Source organism: Boleophthalmus pectinirostris, unplaced genomic scaffold, assembly GCF_026225935.1.
Source record: "Boleophthalmus pectinirostris isolate CB_2022bp ecotype Guang Dong unplaced genomic scaffold, ASM2622593v1 HiC_scaffold_8, whole genome shotgun sequence".
Lineage (NCBI taxonomy): Eukaryota > Metazoa > Chordata > Actinopteri > Gobiiformes > Gobiidae > Boleophthalmus > Boleophthalmus pectinirostris.
The window spans coordinates 16,139,207-16,163,025 of record NW_026571515.1 but is presented as its reverse complement, the minus strand read 5'-3'; the positions used below and the strand labels follow the sequence as shown (position 1 = coordinate 16,163,025).

Sequence of the window (23,819 nt, the reverse complement as noted above, 5' to 3'; positions counted from 1 at the left end):
ATCTAAACCAGGAATAAACCAGAACTAAACCAGAACTAAAATAGGACTAAAATAGGACTAAACCAGGACTAAACCAGGACTAAAACAAGGACTAAAACAGGACTAAAAGAGGACTAAAACAGGATTTTACAGGATTTTACAGGACTAAACCACGCTGTGCGGACCATGTCTCCTCTTCTATCAATAATATTTTTAATTTGGTTAAGTAAGGACTGGGCTTTCTATTGTCTTTTAGCAGACAGAACTTCTTATGTTACGATATCCTAGTCTTTGCTTCTCTACAGCAAACCAAGTAATCGGAATTAATCATATTACGTTACTCACTTTAAGTAATTTAATGGATTCCGTTACAAACTACATTTTGGGGTATGTAATCTGTAATCTGTAGGGAAATACATTTTAAAAGTCACCTTCCCAACACTAAGGACTGGCTAAAACTAATTGAGGAAACTCATCAAATGGAGCGTTTGACATACATGTTAAGGCTTCAAGCTGATGTTTATTACGCAAGATGGGCTAAATAGTGTAAATATAGCAATGAGGTTTAGCTGCTGGTTAGTTAATAAAAATTTAGTGACAAAAAAAACTAAACTTTTCAATGTAGGCCACAACAAAATATAATTAATTAGAGAAAACTGTACCTTTATTATATATTTAACTACATACAACGTGAATATAAAATATAAATTGCAGCAAAGTTGCAAGAGCCACCCGTAATCTGACGTAATACGCTCGTTTGGGTGACGCGGCACGCTTATCAGCTCTTGTCCAATCACGTGTCGGGATGAGCTGGCATTAATGACGCACGCCGGAAGTGTTTATAAACTCAGGGCTAAGGAGCTAAGCTAAAGGCTAACGCGTTGAGCAGAGGCGTCAAACAACGAGCAGCTGTCAGTGCACGATTTCACCTTTAATTGTTTAAAGTTTACAGGTCAGTCCAGTATTTTTACGCTAAGAAAATGCTTAAACAATGTTATATTAACTTAAACTGCTAAATCGAAGCTAAATGCTAAGATACTTTTGCGACAGCTTTTTGAAAACACATGAAGTTTTACTATTTACCTTGAATTTTCTCGATTAAATGCACTTCATGGCAAATGTTTACAAAGTATTCTCCATTAATAATTATTTTAGTGTTTAATCGATGGTTTTCAGTAATATTTCTTAATACTGTGTTGTCATTGGCCTAAAACAGAAGTGATTTGGCAAAAATTTAAGCGCCAAGGTAACGCGGATTTATTTGTAACTAAAATCTGCGGCTTTGGTCGGATCAAAAGTTTGGTCACATGTAGCTACTCACAGAATTGACTCATTAGACGCAGTTTAGCAAAAAAGCACAGAGTTTTGGCGCCGCCACACCCCCTTTTTTACCCTGAGTGGTCTTTTTTTCTTTTCCTGTAATAATTCTAGTTACTGAATGTACTGAATGTGCTGTACTCAGTGTTTGGAAGGTTACTTTTAAAATGTATTCCCCTACAGATTACCAATTACATACTCCAAAATGTAGTTTGTAACGTAATCCATTAAATTACTTAAAGTGAGTAACGTAATCTGAATACTTTGGATTACTTGATTTGCTGTGCTGTAGAGCAGACTAGGAAATCTTCACATAAGAAGTTTTGTCTGATAAAAGACAATAAAAAGCCCAGTGTTTACTTAACTGTATTAAAAATATTATTGATAGAAGAGGAGGAGACATGGTCCACGCAGCATGGTTTAGTCCTGGTTTAGACCTGGTTTAAACCAGTTTTAGACCTGGTTTTAGACCTGGTTTTAGACCTGGTTTTAGACCTGGTTTAAACCTAGTTTAGACCTAGTTTAGACGTGGTTTAGACCTGGTTTAGACGTGGTTTAAGACGTGGTTTAAGACGTGGTTTAAGACGTGGTTTTAGACGTAGTTTTAGACGTAGTTTTAGACGTAGTTTTAGACGTGGTTTTAGACGTGGTTTAGACCTGGTTTAGACCTGGTTTAGACCTGGTTTAGACCTGGTTTAGACCTGGTTTAGACCTGGTTTAGTGTCTGGCAATGAGTGGAATTACGAAAAAACAAAAACAGGGATATAGCCCAAAATGTGAAAACAGGAAAATACCGCCGTGTAATCAACTGTAATCCAATTATCACTCATTGAAACTGTAACTGAATACAGTTACTCATAATTTGTACTCTGATTACTTAACTCCGGTACATGTAATCTGTTACTCCCCAACACTGGCTGTACTAAACAGGAGGAAGAATCACTGGTGCTCCCAGTACATAGTCTAATCAATACATGCATAGGGTGAGCAGATTTTAATCAAAAACTGGGACATCACTAGTTTGTGGTGGTTGGTAATAATAAAATTGTGAAACGTGTGCGTGATTAAGGAAAATTGGCCCATTCATGACTAATGTGAGTCAGACTAGTCACATTTTATTTGTGTTTTGGTCATTTTTAAGCAGCTTTTCTGTATTTTACCTAAACAAATGACAATTTATACCTCTCTTTACTAGGGCCGGGTATCATTAAGAAGTTGCTGATACGATACATATGTCGACACAGTCCACTTTCGATTTAATAGGATATATTTCAAATTGATTCGATGCGGTTCAATAAAAATTATGGTTAAATTATGGCTGTTCAACTACTTGTGCAAAGTTCATATAAAACACACCATTTTAATCATCAAAATAGTGAATATGTCAAATGTGTGGCTTTTTTCCTGTAAACAAGCAACAAAACTGTAGCTGTAACAAAATAATTTAGTAAAATATACCAAAAAAATACTCACTATATGGATACAGCAGCTCACGATATCGATACTGTATCATCACATTAAAAGATACAAGATATTGAGATTTCAATATTTTTGCACACCCCTTTTCTTTACTGTTGGCAGGTATCAAATTGGTCCAAAATAAGGACACACATGGTACATTTCTTTTATAAAACTGTGACAAATCAATAGTTTTGTATGAAATCTGCTGAGACAGGGAACACAGGACTCAAAACTGGAACTGCAACTCAGGGAAATCATTTTTTACACAGCATTCTTGGCTATCACACGAATAAACTGCATTTCCTTATTTAGATCTAGATGATATCACCCTCTTGCTGGAGCTTTTTTGAGCATCGCAACCATTTCGCAAGTCTATATGACATAGTTTAACTTTAAAGTGAACAAACCGTAGACTGTGTAAAGAAGGTTTAAATGTACTCATGGAAGGAGCTGATAAACCTTTGCCAATTATTCATTTAATGTTTTATATCTTCCCCCAGGTGCAAAGATGAGTCTCCAGTGGACGGCTGTGGCTACGTTTCTTTATGTCGAAGTATTTTTAGTTTTGCTTCTGTGCATTCCATTCATCTCCCCCAAAAGGTAAGGGAACAAGAGCAAACTATAGCTCTTGTCTAAACCAAGAAAAATGCAGCAGGATCAGAATCACAGATTGGGAACCACTCCTGCAAAAGACCAAAATGGGCCTAGAGAGGATAAACTGTTTTTCCTTGAACAAATAGCTCTTTCTTGTGCCTGGTCTGTAAATAGTATGTAGCTAAATGCATGTGTGTGACCTGTGCAGTAAATAGAGTTATCTACTGTGGTATCTCAAACCAAGAAAGCCTTATCTCTCTCACACTGAGCTCTAAGGACACAATCACAGCCCTCTTTGACTTTAAGGGTTTAGTACATTTGAACCATAGACTGTATACAGAAGTGGATTAAGAGAGTGTGACATCACCTACAGTGTTTGGCTCCAGTCAAATGAAGCTCATAATGGAAGCAGGTAAAGAGCAGGTTAATACGGAAAATTTAAGACAAAAATGACGAGGCTCACTGCAGCAGTTGCAAAGAGAGGGATGACAGTTTTTCATTGTAAAGTCAGTTGTAGCCAGAGTCAAAGGAGCTGGAAGGGCCCCCATGAACACGTTCTATTTGGAAAATGATGGCTAGTGGGTTTTATACAGTCATTTTATACATTTATACAGTCTATGATTTGAACTCAACTTTTAACATTGTCATCGGAACATGTGGTGTCAGTTTAAGATAAAAAGCTTTAGGCTCACTCGTACAGAACTACTAGTGGTTTACATCAAGTACTTTAAAAAGTGCCCAGACTAAAATGTTAGTGGTTAGGACTTTCTGTATTTCTCCGTGTCTGGGTGGGTTTGATTTGGGCACTCTGGTTTCCCGCATCAACCCAAAACATGCACAATAGGTAAAATCTTTCAGCTGAGGTAGTCCTGACCAAGACAAGCTCAAGACCTGCACATCGTCACTAGGCGGTGTACTGCACTGTCTTGCTCCTGACACGATGCTCCAGTGGCATTGAAGGATTGGTCAACTTCCCCTATGGGCACAATAAAGTGTACCTTAACCTCAATTAATTGTATTGTGTACAACAAAAGTATGTTAAAAAACAAACTACAAAAGTAGTTCCAGAGCAGGTTAGGAGACATCACTATATTCTCCCCTTGTAAACTTTGTATCTCTTGTTTTAGATGGAGTAAGATCTTCAAGTCTCGTCTGGTGCAGACCATCGCTCTCTATGGAAACACCTGGTTCATGGTGGCCATCGCCATCTTGGTCTTCCTCCTCATCGGTGAGAGTTTCCTTCTTTTGTTCCTTATCCTGTATTTGTAAACCCTTATATGCTGGACTGGGCAGCAACGATATCACAACTATGATGTATACAACTTGTTTAAGTGCATTTAGTAATATTTCTTTAGTGTAATTCTTTTCTCCGTGGAGATATTAATTGCTTTGTTTGGAAAGTTTCACAGTATGGTATTAAACCTTTCTTTGTTCATGGAGACCAGGTCAGATCTGTAGCGAGACAATCTCACTGTCAGAATACCTATTTGTCTAGGAGCTGTAATACCACCTGTGATTTAATAAATGTAAGGTAGAGCTTTTTAATGTCATACTGTGGAACATTCCAGGCAAAGATATGGCATATCCTTAGGAGCCAGCAGGTGATGGGCCCCAAACAAACCAAAAAGATACATAGTGCACCTTGACTGACTGACACAACAGATCGTCTGTGTCTTGCGGTGCAATGGAGATTCTGATTTGAGATTTTGGACATTAAAGCCAAATAGGGAATATAATTTATAGTGTAGTATTATTGTTATAATTTAGTGCTACAAATCAAACACCCAATATAAAATGCAGGTGAAACTGTGAAATATGTTTAATAAAGTAAACATTCTTTCTTCTCAGATGCGTTCAGGGAAGTGAGGAAATACAGCGTCACAGAGAAAGTGGATCTGACTAACAATCCCACGGCCATTGAACACATCCACATGAAACTTTTCCGAGCCCAGAGGAACGAGTACATCGCAGGATTCGCTTTACTCCTCTGTCTGTGAGTGAACTGAACACCAACCAGCCACAAGTTCCAGCACATCACTATGGTTACCACTAAACCACACACCTCTGTGATATACAGGCAAATAGAGACCATGCAAATTATGTCAGATGGATCATGAGTTATATCAATGAAAATTTAGTTACAGATTAGTTTCAGTGACAAATTTCAGTTCCAGTAGTTCAAACCTTTGCCCCATGCTTATGTAAAATGAGAGTTAAGTACTATTATTACAACAGTATTTGGAATGTCCACCAGCGAACAGTGGGCCAATCACTGAGTACAGCAGGAGGAAAAGGCTTTAAAGGTTCTATGTTACGAACTGGCTCAGAGTTCGAACCAGAGGGAGTCACACATGTTTAAAAATGTTTACAAAAATAGGTATTTATTTAAAAACAAGGTGCTAACAAAGTTATGGCTGCATGGTGGAGAGAAGAGAGCAGTCTCCAGCAGCCAGCTTTTAAAGGTGGTATGCCACGCCCTCAACCAGATTCAGCTCGTTGGGTTGACCCTCCCACTCTCTGGAATCTGGAAGGGAGGGGGGAGAGGAGCAGCAGCAGCAGCAAGCAGCAGCAGCACAAGCACACCCACAAAATACAAGCTGGGGTCGTAACCTCTTATATTACCATATTTTCTGCACTATTAGGAGCTCTGGATTATGAGGCGCACTGTCATAGAATGGTCTATTTTCGAACTTTTTTCGCAAATAAACCGCACCGGACTTTAAATGAAACACAACAGTTAGATGGTTCAGTAGGACTTTGTTTGGCGCGTTCACGGTGACTCTCGGCTTTGTTCAGTTGTGGCGTGTAGGGAGGGTGCTGTCTGGTACCGCTGGATTGTTGGCGTGTTCGCAGTGACTCTGTTGTGGCTAGAACTGGCACATTGCACTTGCTTTTTCGGTTCGTTCCTCCGTTACATTCCTCGTCCATATGGAGTGATGAGTGTGGCTGCGGGTGTTTTTCGCTGCGCGATCGCTGTCTGCTCCATGCGTGGTTGCGTGCGCTGTGGGTGGTGCAGCTTTGTAGTTTACTGAAGTCGTGCTGGGACACCCAAGTGGATTCGTGTATAGGACGCTCTGGTTTGCGGAGCGCACAGTTGTTTTTGATTGGGTTGGAGGCTTAAGAGCTCGCCCAATAGCCCAGAAAATATGGTACCTAATAGTGACTCTTGTGAGTTTGTTTTGTTTCATTCACACATGTTTGAGTAATCCTTTATTATTAGTCTGTCTACGTCTCCAAAGCTCGAAATGCTCTGTTTTCCTTGTGATGTTATCTAGTTATAGCTTTCAAGTTAACAGCTACCAGTTTACTGTTTATTCAAAAGAGATGAACAACAGAAGATGTTTTGAAAACAAAGTGGAGCACTTCCTATATTACCGCATGTCGTCCCAAGGTGGATCAGAGTGTTTTCTGTTTGAGAGAAAAACTGCTTAATATGCAGAGTTTGAATGAAAAAAACACAACTCCAGGTCTGTTTGTGATGAGAAAACAACATTATAACATAGATCAGAAAATAGAGTAAAAATAGCCCCTTAAGAGAAACTTCAGTTGAGTTTTCTGATTGTACAAAAAATTAAAATGTGTTACTGTACAATACAAAAGTTTAAAATGAGTTGAAGCACTATTTTGGATCTCTTCATGCAGTTAATTCCTTTGTGCCCACATGAGGGAGCTGTCTCTCTTTGTCCTGCAGCAGTGAGTCAGACTCATGAGCTCCTCAGCTGTCCCTTCAGCTCTTCTATTCCTCTGTATCCAGTGTCTGTGTGCACATAATCTCTTTTAGTGTTACTGTAAAGTGATGAAATGTTTGTCATCTCATACTAAGCCCACAACAGCTGAGCAGTCTTCTCTCCTTTCCTCCATTCATCTGGCCTCTCCCTCCATCTGTCTCTCTCTCCTTCTCTCCTGTTGTTGTGAATGGACTCTAGGTTCACTCCTGGTTTTACTGAAGATGTAGAATGTGTTCTGTCAGCTCTTACTGCATCCATCCCCCCCTTACTCATTCAGACTCACAGTCCACAAATATTATCACCATTTGTAAAGGATCTGTTTAACCCCCTGACCTCTGGCTGAGTCAGAGTCATGAGGGCACATACAGAGACTTCCCCAGATCTGTCAAACCTTCAACGGATTCAAACAAAATCCACTTTGTTCTGTTGATAAAATGTGCGATAGAAATAGTTTCCAAAGTGCTGCTCATGTAAAGATGACATTAAAAACAACAAAAGGTATTAAAAAACAGCAGAGGGTGTAACACTAGTATTTTTTTAAAGATGCACTGTGCAACTTTTCTGGTGGAGGGTCAGTTAACTGTCTTCATGTCTAGAATATTCCACAGTACAGATTACACCTATCTATCACGAAGGAGACCAGCAAATTACAGTACTACACTACATTACAGGTCAGGTCTGTGGAGAGTCAGAAAAATAATTATTGTAGTTTTGAGCATTAAAAACATAATTGTAATGAATAATAATGAATAAATGGATATGTTTAATGTCAAAGCAATAACACAGGGGTGTCCAAACTTTTTTCATCAATGGCCACATATCTAAACACAGATGAAGCAGAGGGCCAATCGAGGGCTGTAGACTGGTGCTCAGTACAGTGAATAATTGAAATATGTGCATGTTTAACACATTAGAATGAGCCCTCAGTCTTTATTCATGCTAGAAACTAAAATAATCCAGTTTTGTTCTGCATAAAAACTCCAAACCCTGTAGTTTAGCTCTGTACAAACATGTTCTGAAATGTGATTCTTGTATTCGTTCATATTTCAGTTTTTTGTCAATTCTTCTGGATATGTTTTTAATGGTGGCCTTTAAAGAATATTATTATTAGAATTATTATTAAAACTTAAATCACAGATGTGAAAGTGTAATCACAATGCTTGTCAGAAAGTTGATACCTTTCTAGAGCTGTACAGCCCTATGTATTATCTAGGATAGTTTCTAATAGTAAGTAAGGCTATACATATTGACCTGGTTTCAAATAGTTTCAGAATCTTTACTCAAGATATATACATCATTTTTTTTAAATGGTACCACAAAAAATTTAACAGCACTATAAGATTAGTACCCATGTTTTCTTTTCTGAACCTGGTGCATTAAGGAAAAGGACAAAAAACTGTATATAACCTGACCTCATTTCTATTAAACATTCCAGACGTTTAGAATGTGATGAGTGTGATGTTATCTGAACACACAAGCCCAGGACTTTTCAACACTTCAGTGAATCAGCTCTGGATCAGCCTGTATTGATGTCAGTGACTCCTGATCCTGCACTGTCAGGCAGATAGTTTGTGTGGCCTAAAAACCTCTGAATCATTATTGGAGAATCCTTTGCTCCATTTCAGTGCAGACTACATGAAGAAATAACTGTTCTAAGCACTTTTAAGGCTTAGTTCTTTGGATTAAGTTTCATCAAGGACATTTTAAGAGGAAAAAGTAGCATATTAACAGTTTTGTTGCCTCCACAAAATATTGCAATAAATGGATATCATTACATCCCTTATCATGAGCCTCCCGAACATATCGTGAGCTTTCCCACAGTATTGCAATAAATATCGTACTGTGAGGTTCATACTGTGACGATATCGTATCGTGAGACTTGGATTTTGTTACACCCCTAAGAATAACCCTAAAGCAGGATCATCCCAAAAATCTCTGTACTCTTAGTATTTAAAGTATATAAGTCATAGAAGTCCTTTATTCCACACTGAACAGCTCAACATTTGCTTCTGCTGGCATGTATTGAACGATGATGCCTGTAGTTAATTTCAGTTGAGTTTATTTGCCATCTGCAGTATAATTACACAATGGAAAAAGGGTGCGAGAAGCCCATTCACCCATTTAAACAGACACATTAAAACATATTAAACCATAGACTATATATAAATGGCATGCGGGCGCTTCTGGCTCTTTCTGACCCTGGCCCCCATTGACTTACATTGGAATATTGTGGCTCCTCTCTGAAACTGATGCTCTGAGCCTCATCATTTTGGTCTTAAAATGTTCATATTATCTCACTGTACATGATCCTGGTGTTTTTTATTTTGCTATTTTGCCAGTTAAAAAAAAAAATCCTATTCAGCCGCAGGGTCTTAAAAGTCTTTAAAAAGGTCTTAACTTATGTTGTCCAAGTCTTATTTTTTTCACTAAGGCCTTCAATTTCATTAGCCTTTTTTTGGTATACTCAAGTGCAATGTTAAATGGAGGGAGGAAAAAAACAACACAAGTGTGAAATCATGTAATGTGAATGAACGTCTAATGTGGAATGGAGGAAGACATTGGATGGATCATGGGGAAGTGAAGGTTTAATCCAGAGTGGCTCTTGGATTCTAGATATAGTACCACAGTTGGTTGGTCATTATGAGAATTGGATCTGGTGTTTTTTGCCCGCATAATGGGTGTGATGTTGGTCTTAAAAAGGTCTTTAAAGTATTAAATTTTGGGTAATCAAACCTGGGGATACCCTGCTATTCCTAATATGGACCTGACTCTAAATTCACTTCTGTAATTGCTAGCCTCATGAACTTCATTTGACTGGAACTGAACTCTATGGGTGACGTCACACTCATTTATACAGTCTATGATTAAAACACAAACCACATAATATAAACATTACATAATTTAGACAAAGATACACAAAATAAAGTTTCTGCTGCCGTCTTAAAGTGCATTGTTTAAACTTGCACTCAGCCTATCCAGTCATAAAACTTTATTACGTGGTCATACCAGCTCGTCAAAGTCTGATTTCGTCTGATCTCAGAAGCTAAACCAGGTCAGGTCTGGGTAGTACTTGGATGGCAAAATTGTGAATACCAGGTGCGACAATGGGGAGCTAACCCAGCTCGAACCGCTCTATGTAAAACTGATCCATTCTTCTTCTCCCTATTTGGGTCGAGCTCTGTCCTTCAAACCTGGCCAAACTTGCCTTTAGTGCTCCGTCCACTGCCTGCTGTCTCCTGTCTTCACCATACAGAGTCTAAATATATGAGCATCACTTCACCACCTCCTCGCTGACCGTAACAAAACCCTTATGCAGTATTCTAGTGCAGAGGAATGGGGTCAGAAATGCCCTGTGTCCTGGGGGATGTGTGTCTGCCTGTCACTGAGCCTCTCTGTACAGTAAGATGCAGGAATCTAAATGTGTGAGAGACAGTGAGGTAATTGGACTCCATTATGTCAGTGGGCCAGGGTCAGAAAGCCCCTGTGTGTTTTTGTTATGTCAGAGCTGTGTAGCCTGTTATGTATTATATTTGTCAAGGTTATTTCACAGTGCAGATCTTAAACTTGAGTAGCCTTCCACTCTTGAGTATTACAACTAATCAACGAATTTCTTTCAGGATAATAGAGAGACAGATGTACTTTATCTAACTCTGTCTGTCTGCAGAGATTTACTCCACTGACCAGACTTTAGTTCATCTTTAGATATTTTTATCCACAGGTTGGGTCATCTTTGCAGATAAATGGCCTTAAAACAAGAAGAAATGCAAATACGTGTTCATATATTACAAATTATAAATAAATCTTTACACAATGCATCTTTAACTCATGTAACTTTTCTGGTGGAAGGTCCATCACCTACTTGTTTCTATAAATATGTCATTGCTCTGCCTGGAATGTTCCACAGTATGACATTAAACAGCTCTACCTTACATTTATTAAATTACAGATGGGTTTTATAGCTCAAAAATAGCTAGCAAAACAGGCATTCTGACTGTGAGTGGTGTCACCTCTCCATAGATCTGGCCTGTAACTTGGTCTGGTTTGGTCTCCATGATGATGAAAATTTAGTACCATACTGTGAAACAATCCAGACAAAGCAAAAATATCTCCATGAAGAAAAGCATTTGACAGACCCTCCACCAGAAAAAATACACAATGCACCTAGTAATGCAAGAATTTTAATCCATGTACAGTATATTTAACCTCAACATAAATGGTTGAGAGTCTAGGTAGAGCCCTGCACCCGCTGGACCCAAAGCAAAACATTGCAGTGCGGGACACATTTTGAAAGCTCATTGCGGGCGCGGGCAGGAGCGGGACTGCACAATGTGGGAGTGGGCAGGTGGGATGATGAACTGCAGTCCCTCAAACTAAATATGAGTGTAAAGTAAAATATACAAATGATTAATGTATGTCTATCATACATCAGTTGTGCTGGATATTTTATTTAGCATTATAAAAATATTTTAAGCAGCCTAAATTTGCAGATGTGGTCTAATCTCGTGCACATGTTAAGACAATTCCTCCCCCTTCTCCGTGTTTGGTAGAGCTTAAGAAAGCGAATGTCTGTATCTTTGGGGACTTGCAGGCGGGAGCGGGACTGTCCTGCGCAGACCTCTAATTCCAGTTTTGGTTTATTTTTAGTTTAGTTTAGTCCTACTGTTGATTTGTGGTGCATAGTAGGCAAAAAAATAAACACTATTCTCGTAATGAAAGGGCTCTCTTCACCGTGATTGGTTGAAACTGACTGTCACTCAGAGTATGATCGAGACTGACCAATAGGATCGTGACCGTGGGACCCTGGCTGTGACTGTGGGGAATTGTCTTTGTGAGCCTAGAGCTTCCTTAGACCGAAAAACAGTGAAGATTGTAAAGAGAGTGAGTTTAATACCATACTGTGTAACATTCTAGACCAATCAAAGCTTCTCTATGCAGATGCTCTACCAGGAAAGTTCCATAGTGCTGGTGTAATATGGCTATGTTGGCTTTCCCTAAATGTTGTCCTTGTTTAGTCCTGACTCAGATCTGTTTCTCTCCAGGCTGCTGCGTCGACTGGCCACCCTCCTGTCCCAGCAGGCCTCTCTGATGGCGTCCAACGAGGCCTTCCAGAAACAGGCCGAAGGAGCGAGCGCCGCCGCCAAGAAGTTTATGGATGAGAATGAGCTTCTGCAGGAGGTGAGGCATACCACAGGCTTATGCTGTTGGGCTGGTTTACATTTACTAGACCTGCCTGAAGGGGTTTAGTCATAAAGCATGATTTTTCTGTTGTTTCATGTTTAATGTTTCTCCATGTATTTTTCTGCATCTTAAGCGTGTGGATTTGAAGGTAAAAACTCTTTTAATACTTGCAATACAAACACATAGACTTGTCAGTAGAGCACGACACAATTTTGTTACTCCTCCAAAGTCTCAAACCTCAACCCTCCTTGTTAAACTGCAGTCCCCTTTGTCAACAGCAGGTGGCAGCATTGCTCCGTCTCCAGATGTTTAGATGGTCCACTACAGATGCATACATTACACGCTGCAGTTCCTCTTGTCTCCTGTGGGGAGCAGCATTGATCTGTTTATTTGTTTTTCTCCATTAATTGGAATTCAGAGAAGTGTACTGAGAAAAGATTGAAACAGGCAGAACATTCTTGTACAGTATGATTGGATCAGACAGTTCCTCTAGGCTCCAGTGTGTGGCAATAGCTTCAGACTCTGGCAACTTTAATTACACTTTTGACTACATTGCGCCAGATTATCAAATCACAAAAGCTCCAGTAATTTCAATGATGTCCTCTGCAAACAGGAAAACATCATGTAGACCGATCCCGCTGATGAACACTAGAAGAATGATCTTGTATCCGTGCTTTTGACCTCTACAATCTAAACTAAATGACATTCTTGTACTAGTTTGTCACTTCATATTTCAGTCTTCTCTTAAATAGGAGTGTGCAAAAATATTGAAATACCGATATATCATGTTGTTTTAATGTGATGATACAGTATCGATATCATGGACTGCTATATCAATATATCGCCAAGAGTATTTTTTTGGTATATTTTACTAAATTATTTTGTTACAGTGCTACAGTTTAGTTGCTTGTTTAGAGGAAGCAAACTCAGTTATGCGACACATTTGACATTTTCACTGTTTTGATTATTAAATTGGGTGTGTTTCATATGAACTTTGCACAAGAAGTGAGTTAACAAAGACTTTGTATCACAGCCATAGCCTTTATTTTTTATTGACCTGTATCGAATCAGTTTGAAAAATATCACATTGACTCGAAATTGCACTGTGTCGAGAGATGTATCGTATCTGCAACTTCTTGATGATACTCAGCCCTACTCTTAAATGTTATGCTCCTGGACTTCTTTACAATGTGTACTCTACTTTTAAAACAAAAAACTCAAATCTAACTCCAATTACAATACATGTTTGAAAAGTCTTTAGATTTACAGATGTACTCCTTCATGCTTAGATTAGTTTATAACCTGCACAAATTCTACTTTACATATATTAAAATAATGTAGTTTTCCTCTTGTCCAGTCTCTATAGTCCTGTAGACTCAGTCCCATTGAGCACCTGTTTCCTTGGAGATAACTTTGCCTGAAATGTTCCACAGTATAACATAAAGCATATCTATCTGTGATTTCGTGTTTTTACTGCTAAAAAGACAATTTTCTTGTCATAGCTGCCCTGGGACAGACCTTAAACCTGACTGCTGACTCCTGAATCCCACACCAACAGCAGTTCCCCCTGTGTCCTGTAGGTGGCAGTGTGTAGTTAGTGCCACTTTGGTGTGAATAGATGAAATGGAGCCAGTTCTAAATGTAACCTGTGCATCAGTTTCATGTGACTCTTATTCACCGCTGTCTGTCACATACCAGCGCTTTATTTACAGTCTACTCAACATTTCCTACATTTCAGTGACTTTTATTCTGTTTGCTCAGAGTCTTTTAGGGGGAACAGAGGCAGCTAAGATAGAAGCAAAGTCAAAGTTTGGGAAATACTGATTAATGCAGCGTTTTCCAATTTCCAACAACTTTTAACGGTGCATTGCGCAACTTTTCTGGTGGTGTTTCCATCACTTGCTTATCTCCATGGAGATGTTATTGCTTTGTCTGGAATGTTTCACAGTAGAGCTGGATATTACTAAGAAGTTGCCGATACTATACATACTTCGATACATAGGCCACGATATGATACATATCTCGATACAGTGCACTTTTGATTCGATATATTTCAAGTATATTTCAAGTTGATTTGTTGTGGTTCATTCAAAAGTAAAGGCTAAATCATGGGTGTGATTCTAAAAGTCTGTGTTAAACCACTTCTTGTGCAAAGTTAAACTGAAACGCGCCCATTTTAATCATCAAAACAGTAAAAATGTCAAATGTGTCGCATAAATGAGTTTCATTCCTCTGAGCAAGCAACAAAACTGTAGCACTGTAACAAAATTATTTAGTAAAATATACCAAAAAATTGTCTTGGCAATATATCGATACAGCAGCCCCGATATCGATACTGTATCATCACATTAAACTATACAATATATTGATTTTCCTACACTGTAGAGATTAAACCTGTCTATCTCAAGGGAAACGACTATAGGCTACATTACAGGTCAGATCAGTGGAGAGTCGCCCCTATTCACAAAGAGATTTATTGTTTTTTTTTTGAGCAACAGAAAGACACATGTAATAAATGTTAGATGTTTATTGTCATACGTTGGAACTTTCCAGAAAAAGCAATAACATTTCCATGGAGACAAGCAGGTGACAGACCCTCCACCAGAAAAGCTGCGCAGTGCCCCTTTTTAAATGATAAAATATAAGTGTGTATCATCAAAGCATCCAAAGTGGTGGTAGTAGACTCTATAACCGAGAGAGCAAAGATGAGGATTTCTTGTCTTTCCACTCTGTTAAATGTTAAAGGTCCTATATTACACAAATTGACTCTTGTGAGCTTTTTGTCATGCTATAATGCTGTTGCCTCCTCAGAAACACACCTGGAGTTGTGTTTTGTTTAACTCACACATGTTTGAGTAATCATTTATTAGTCTGTCTACATCTCCAAAGCTCAAAATGCTCTGTTTCACCTTGTTTTCAAGTTAACAGTGACATTTTACATTTTGAAATAGTCAAAATTAGGAGTATGCGAAAGTATTAAAATATCGATCTATTGTATTGTTTAATGTGATAATACAGTATCGATATCTTGGGCTGCTGTATTCATATATCGCCAGAGTATTTTTTTGTATATTTTACTAAATTATTTTGTTACAGCATGACAGTTTCTTTCCATTTAACAAGCAACAAAACTAATTTACGCAACACATTTGACATTTTCACTGTTCTGATGATTAAAATGGGTGTGTTTCATAATAACTTTTCACAAAGAGTGGTTCAACGAAGACTTTTAGTGTCACAGCCATGATTTAATCTTTATTTTTTATTGAACCGTATTGAATCGAAAGCTCACTGTATCATGGCCTATGTGTCATGTTGCCAAGGTCTTGAGACTCAGCCCTAGTCCAAATGATTCTCGTGAATGTTTACGGAGTTTAAAAACAGTGGAGCACTTCTTGACATTGCAAGGTGGAACAGAGTGCTCTCCGTTTGTGACCGGCACATCGTGATACTACCAAATTCATGGAAATGCACTTTGCCCTGGTAATGAGCCTTTTAATCTTGGCTTCATTTAAAGAAGTTGTGTTAGCGCTGTATAAAAATAACACATCTGCTCTCATCAGCCTAGTAATAATCTTGTTAATGAGTGTGTGTTTGTGTGTGTGCGTGTGTGTAGATCTGTGTGTATCTGTTGTTGTGTCAAAGTCGTGTTTCCTCTTTGACACTGAGGAGAGCCCTGTTTGATTGGAGTTAAATATACCGGAGGAAAGTATGAGCTGTTCCCCTTTGCGATGCGATCCTGACACTTTACAACTGGCATCACTTACATCAGCAGTGTGCACATGGGCAGGGAGTGTGCACGTGGGCGGGCGGGGGGTACAGGGAGGGTCTTCTTGGAATCATAACTTCACCTGGTCATGGCCATAACTTGGCAGCACACAAGGCGAAGATGTTTAAAGGGTCAATACTAAGCTATTTTCTTATCTGTTTTAATGCTGTTTCCTCATCACCAACAGACCTGGAGTTGTGTTTTGTTTCATTCACATGTTAAACACACAAACCCTGCTCATTTAGAACACTCAATTCCACCTTGTGATGTCATGTGGTAATACAGGAAGTGCTTCACTGTGTTTTTAAACTCCACACACCTTCACTAGAGCCATCTGGATGATTTTCAGCCTTGGAATTGCTCATCTCTACTAAACTAAAGGTAAAAGGTGCTGTTAACATGAAAACTACAGTTTCATGACATCACATAGTGGAACAGAGCATTTTGAGGTTTGAAGATGTAAACGGACTAATAATAAAGTGTTACTCAAACATGTGTGAATGAAACGAAACGCGACTTCAGGTCTGTTTTTGAGGAGGTAACAGCATTAAAACATGGCTTAAAGCTCACAAGAGTCAAATTTGCGTAATATAGGATCTTTATAAACTGAATAGTTTTAAATTATCTTACCATATTGTAATGTTCAGGGTTCCCACGGTCATGAAAACCCTGGAATAGTCGTGGAAATTGAAAATGTCATTCCATGCCTAGAAAAGTCCTGGAATTTTGTGTCTCTTTCATGCAACTACAGCGTTCTGTTAAGTTTTCATTAGGCTATTATGATTATTTCTGAATGTATGCGCTTTTTGTTTAAAAGACACGACAATAAATGCACTGACAGTATTTTGAATGTTAAAAATCTATAATTCCAAACCATAAGGTGAGTGGAAAGGCTTAACATTTCATATTTAGCCCTAAAAGTCTGATCAATTCTCCACATGTAGGTGATGTAAAGCCATGGAAAAATTTTGAAATTTTGTCAGTGAAAATGAGTGGGAACCCTAAATATTACTACCCGTGTCTGATTTTACATCTGTGGATTGCAGTAGAGTGTTAAGTTTGTGTATCATGAACTTTACACACCAAGTTCACTTTACACAGACATGTCCAGGGGCATTAACATGTGAGAGAAGACTGAAATATGAACCGCGAAACTAATTCAAGAATCCCAGGCATTTCAGAACATGACGGGAGACGAGATCTGTAAACATTGATTGTAATAAATCTAGCTCTAGTGAGGCCTTTCAGACGAGAGTGTGGAGTCGCAGGTCTGGTTCTGGCTTTAATGTTGTCCTATTTGTAGAGGGGAACATGTGACTTTAAACTTGGGTCACCTTCCATCAGTTGACCTTTGACCTGTGAGCTAAGATTATATAAGAGTTGGATATTTGTGTTTTTCAATAGAAGACCACACTCCTTCTTTATAGATGCTGTGGCAAGGTTCTGTGTGGTAACAGGGACGGCATCTGGCATAAAGCCCCAATGGGACTTTACACAGTTGTATCATGCACACACTTGTACATTAATCATTAGTCCTGTGATGTGTGACCTATTATATATTTTTATGACCGTCACTTTAACACTTTAAACTCACCTAGAAATTAATCTGGAGCAGATCACCTGATAACAGCGGTGTGTGTGCTCCACTGCTCGGCCTTCAGCCTGCAGAATTCAAATCCTATAAGAACACTTTCTCCATATTAGGCCGGGGATATGGCACGCACTGGATAATTACAATTTTAATTGAGTTTGATTGTTTTTATGGTTCAGTCAGGGCAAGCTCTTTACATTTTCCATTCTTATCATATGCTCTTATGTAAGAACTGGTAAACTGCCTTCAGTTACATGTTAATAGATACTTAATCTAATGATAATGGTTTAAAATAAAATGTTTTACAATGTCAATTGTTTAATTGCACCATAACACTGCTTTACAAATCAGGAGGAAACCTGTTTCATAATAATCCTCAATTTTATAATTTTAATAATTGAAAATTAGAAAAACACAAATTAATCAAATGAATTGGATTAATTGCCCAGCCCTAGCTCCATATCTCTGTGGTACAGATGCAGATTTTTTGGGGTTGAGTTGTAAATGCTCTGACAGGTCCAGAAATTCTTAACTTAAATTAACTTTATCAGTGAGGGTTTCGCATCTTATTTTTTCTCCTGGAATGTTTCCCAGTATGGCATTAAACATATCCATATAGTTTAAGGTAAGCTTAAGGTCTCCTTATTGTCCTCACAGGGACATTTGTCCTTTGTGCTCTTTGATCCGGCTCCTTTTAATGCCACTTTTGACCCATCTCCAGATCTTGAGCTAATCTCAAACCTGGAACCTTCCAGTGAGTGGGTGTTACTTGGGCACAGAGCTGACCTTTAACTTGGCCTGGAAGCATCGCCTGCTTTTGTCCATAGAGATAGATGGGGTTAATGCCATACTGTGGAACATTCTTGGCAAAGAAATTACATTTTTGTGGACACAAGCAATTGGCCCCCTCAGAAGTGCTTTTTAAAGAATCTCTGCTTTTATAGTCTGCTTTTAAAATGGTCAGGAAATGTTCTAATCAATTACAAATCACTTGAATATACAACATTATTCAGAAATTCGTAGTTCAAACAAAAGGAGACATTTTATAGGGATACATTATCATCCAGAGCTTTAACTGCTGTTTACGAGTGAGACTTGGAGCAGAGCCGACCCCACACATACATGTCCATGAAACTCGAACCTGCCTGTAGAGCTAACTGCAGCAGCACTTTGTGAGTTTATCAAAGGGACTAAATCTGGACCTGGGCCTTACTCTGGTCTGGACCTGGGTCTAACTCTGGTCTGGACCTGGTTCAGTGCAGTAAAATCTGGTTTATGAGCGCCTTGGCATCACAACTGCTACTGTCAGTCTGCTCACACTCGTGCTCCCTTCACTGTGAATCCTCTGTTCTGTCTTCCGTTCATCTTCACACATGTTTACTGTCTCTTATCTGTGCTACTTTATATCAATGTAGACAAAATATCCCAAATATCCATCAAAAAAGTAAACGGTTGAATGGTTCTAGTATAAGAGGCAGTAATGAAACAATAGTATTGTCCATAGTTACAGCAGCAGCAGCAGTGTCTCAGTGCAGTAGGTCATTTGGACTTCTGGAGTTCTTCATAATATTTATATAAGATTGGGTCTTGCGTTTACTCCTGGTCAGTCTGGTACTTTCCAGGCAGCTGTGGTCAGAAGAGCGTTTGGTATTCGCACCTGTCTGTGCGGCCGGGTGGAGTCATGCCTCTCTACTGTATATGAGAACATACAGTCAGGAGCCGCTGACCTACTTTCATAGACGGATCTCTGGAATCATGTTTTTCTACTTAACCGTGAAATAGCTCCAGTGACTGAAGGAATCAGCAGCAGCATCTGGAAAACATGTGGACTGCAGCTGTGACCTGTATTCCTGTTATTACTACTGCTACTATGGTTACTTAAAATACTTCACTGTAACTGTAGAAACAGCCGGAGCCCAGAGGCCTGTGTGTAATCTTCACTGACGGGTTAATAAGTTTATAATATATTATAACTTAGTATAAGATGTGTTCATTTGTATATTCATGAACTGTAAGCAGCTGCTCTGTCTTCCTGTGTAGAAGCTGCGCGAGGCGGGAATCGAGATCCCAGAGCCAGGAAAAGCTGCCGGGCTCCAGGAGGAGAACAAGAACCTGAAATCTGAACTGAAGACGATCAAAGAGGAACTGGACTCTTCCAAGAAAGGTATGAATCAAGTCACTTTTATACCCAGAACCAGAACCAGAGGATAACCCAGACCAGTACAAACTGGAGTTTGGTTGGGTTTTGGTGTGAGTCACATTTTAATCACAATTTAATTTAAATTACTTTTAAGCTTAAGTCATTAATACAATTTGTAACAAGAGAACAGCTCTATCATAGAGGCGGACTGGACTATTCCGGGCCTGTTTTTCAATGAAGCCTTTTTAACTGTGAAAAACACATTTTTCGATTTCATAACTGGTCATTGGGCACATGCCCAAACATTCAGGTGTGAGTAGGTCAGGCAGCAGCCAGCGCTTGAATGAATCCAGTCTCTGAGTGTTTTGGTTTACTCTGTTCCCAGTCTGGAGCCAGCACCACTGACCTGAGCTGAACTGAACAAATATAATAAATATAATATTTGTGTGCATGAAAACGGCTAAACTGAGTTTGACTTAAACCGGTCTGAACCCGATCTAATGATGTTGTGTTGTTGTAGCTCTACAGAAGTCTGACAGTGACGTCCGTGCGATGAAGAAACAGGCCGAGAACCTCACAGTGGAGTACGACCGACTGCTGGAGGAGCACAGCAAACTACTGGTGCGAAAATACAAAATGATTTTCTAAGCAGATGTAGCGTGAAATGGGGAAAGAAGATAGAGACATTTGTCAAACTCTCGTGGCCAGGGGGCAAACCCACAGAAACACTTTAAACACACAATTCCACTTATATATAAATCTATAGAAGGCTCTTTTTTTCAAGGTCAAGTCCATACACTGTCAGACTGACACCCGACTCCCCTTAACCTGTATCAGTGTCTTTTAGCTGACAGATGTGCTGCTCATTGGCCATTTCTGAAAAGTCAGCAAACTAAAGCATCATTTAGAAGAGGTTTTGATGTCAAATACACAAAAAAGGGAAAGATTAGAATAACAAAAATAACCTTTGGATAGATGCCTGTGTTTGACAGGACTATTGTCTTGGTCGTCCTGATTTCCTCGAACGGTCCACATTACATAACATTTCCTGTATATGTAAATACAGTAGTGAGTATATTTACTGCAGCAGTACTGGTGTAAGAGCAGCTGCCGGGGTCTGGTTTCTCTGAGCTGGGACAACTTTATAAATACTCCACTGTATACAGAGTGGGCACAGGCTGGGCACTGAGTGGGCACTCTAATGCAAAAGACGAGCAGGCACGAGGCTAAACTGGGAGCATCGTCAATATTGAACTGTCAAATGACATTACAACATCAGTGGACTACATGAAGAGGAGCCCTTCATATTTTTATTTAAAATATAGAGCATTTTAAAGGGCCTATATTACACTATTTTCTAATCCATGACATGTTTCCTCATCAAAAACATACCTGGAGGTTTATTTTGTTTCATTCACACACGTTTAAGTCTTGCAGATTTCGGTTCGTTCTTCTCTCAGACTGAAAACAGTCTGTTCCACCTTGTGATGTCATGTGGTAATACAGGAAGTGCTCCATTGTGTTTTTAAACTCTATTCACCTTCACTAGCATTATTTGGATGATTTCAGCCTTGGTTGTCACTTACTACCAAACAAAAGGTAAAAAGCAGCTTGTTAAACTAGAACGTCATGACAGCACAAGGTGGATCAGAACATTTTGAGCATTGAAGATGTGGACAGACTAGTAATACAGGATTACTCAAACGTGTGAATTTAACAAAACACAACTCTGGGTGTGTTTTTGATGAGGAAACAACATTATGTCATGGATCAGAAAATAGTGTAATAAAAGTTGCAGGCTTTGCAGTTTTGAAATTGTGTCCATTCAAATTGTGATTTTGATTTATGTATTTAATATGAATAAGTCTTTATGTATATAGCGCTTTTAACTGACATTTTCTGTTCACCAAAGACACTTTACAGAGCATTATTCAGCATTATTCATTCACTCTATAACCTGGTGATGGTAAGCTACTATTGTAGCCACAGCTGCCCTGGGGCACACTGACAGAAGCGCGGTGCCATTGGTCCCTCCGACCACCATCATCACCATCACTCACACCACACACACTACTTTCATACTAGGCAATGTGGGTGAAGTGTCTTGCCTAAGGACACACAATGATTGAATTGATTGTATTTAACTGACCTTGACTATTAACTGTTCATGGAGACCTGGAGCATGTTTTGGGTTGATGGGGGAAACCGGAGCGCCCGGAGGAAACCCATCCAGACACGGGGAGAAACATGCAAACGCCACACAGAAAGGCCCGGGCGACCTGGGGATCAAACCTTCTTGCTGTGAGGCATGAGTGCTAGCCACTCAGCCACCATGCCGCCAAACTTGAATTTTATTCAGTTCAAGTTTGTTTGTATAGCACATTTAAAACAACTTCAGCTGATCAAAGTGCTTCACATAAAAGCCCATAAACACAGAAGAAACAGTTAAATATATATACATATACACAGATAACATGTGAAAACTACAATAAAAACGCCAAGATAACCTGACTAGCTCGTACTAAATACTAGTACAGTCATTTTGATTTAAAGATCCAATATTACACAAATTTGACTCTTGTGAGATTTAAGGAATGTTATAATGTTGTTACCTCCTCAAAAACAAACCTGCAGTTGTGTTTTGTTTCAGTCACACATATTTGCATAATTCTTTATTGTTAGTCTGTCCACATCTCCACGACATCACAAGGTGGAACAGAGCATTTTGAGCTTTGAAGTAGTAGTTTTCAAGTGAACAGCTACATTTTTACCTTTTTAAGTTCAGTAGAGATTGGCAATTCCAGAGCTGAAATTATCCCAATGATCCTAGTGAAGGTGTGTGGAGTTTAAAAACACAGTGGAGCTCTTCCTGTAGTAACACATGACATCAAAAGGTGGGAGTGTTTTGCGTTTGAGAGAAGATTTCTGCAGAGTTAAATATGTGTGAATGAAACAAAACACAACTCCAGGTGTGTTTTATGATGAGGAAACATCACAACATGCCTTAAATCTCACAAAAGTCAATTTTGCGTAATAAAGGATCTTTAACCAATTAAATTAGAAAATAGTTAAAAACAGAAAATGGTGTATTGTGATATGGCAAGTAATAAAGCTAATGTAAGTGTTTTTTTTTTCTTTTCTAGGCAACAAGTGACAAAAAATCCGACTGAAGCTTCAAACTCCTTGTGTCTGCTTTTCCGCCCGACAACCGCATGTGTCATTGCTCCTCTGCGCTCTGATTGGTTCAAAACGGACTCATCACTTTTATTATCAGACTTTTGGAGTGGACCAGTTCTCTGACGGGCTTTTCTCTGAAGGTTCCTTTTTATTTTAGGAAATGTCGTTTTGGTTTGTTCAAGATGTAAAGGTTTGAATTGGAGCGGTTTAGTCTCACTTCTTTCACGTTTACGGTTTTGTGAATGTTCAGTTTTTATGCTTTATTCTCTTCACGGTTTGTTTTTAGATGACTTTGTCTTTTTTTATTTCTTTTTCAAATAATATTCCTCACTGAGTTACACTTTTCTTATCCACATTCCAAAAAAAAGTCACAGAATGTTTAATTTGTATTTTGTTTGTTAGATTTTAAGATCTAAACAGAAACGACGACCTTTCCATATTCAAAGTTTTTCCTCCTACAAGGACTCACTTTTTTTTTTGGGGAGTTTGAAGCTTTAAAGGTACGTTGTGTAACTTCTGGTGGAGGGTCTGTCAAATGCTTTTCGCTTGTCACAGTAATTTTTGAGCTATAACGCCACCTGTAATCCAATAAATGCAATGTAGAGCTGTTTAATGTCATTCTGGCAGAGCAATGACATATCCATAGAAACAAGCAGGTGACAAACCTCCAACCAAAAAGTTACACAGTGCACCTTTTAAAACTGAAAGTATTGTAATTAATCTTTCCGAAAGTTGAAAGACCAAAGCCCAAATCACGTTTTCTTGAAATGGTTCTCGTCATGTTCGGTTCTAAACAGTAAAACGGTGAACTGAGTTTAGAGCATCATGTTTCATTCCACTGTAAAAAGCGCTGGTTTTCAAAATCAAATAAACTGTTTAAAAATG

General features: G+C 38.9%; 1 protein-coding gene across 1 annotated transcript; it reads left to right on the top strand.

The window, feature by feature from the left end:
• Positions 1–784: 784 nt before the first annotated feature.
• Positions 785–23,819, top strand: bcap31 (B cell receptor associated protein 31). Its single transcript, XM_020922390.2, has 8 exons — positions 785–931; positions 3,258–3,357; positions 4,479–4,579; positions 5,200–5,344; positions 12,119–12,254; positions 19,658–19,781; positions 20,278–20,378; positions 22,901–23,819. The coding sequence occupies exons 2-8, from the start codon at positions 3,266–3,268 to the stop codon at positions 22,925–22,927; spliced, it is 726 nt and encodes a 241-aa protein (XP_020778049.1). The 5' UTR covers positions 785–931; positions 3,258–3,265; the 3' UTR covers positions 22,928–23,819.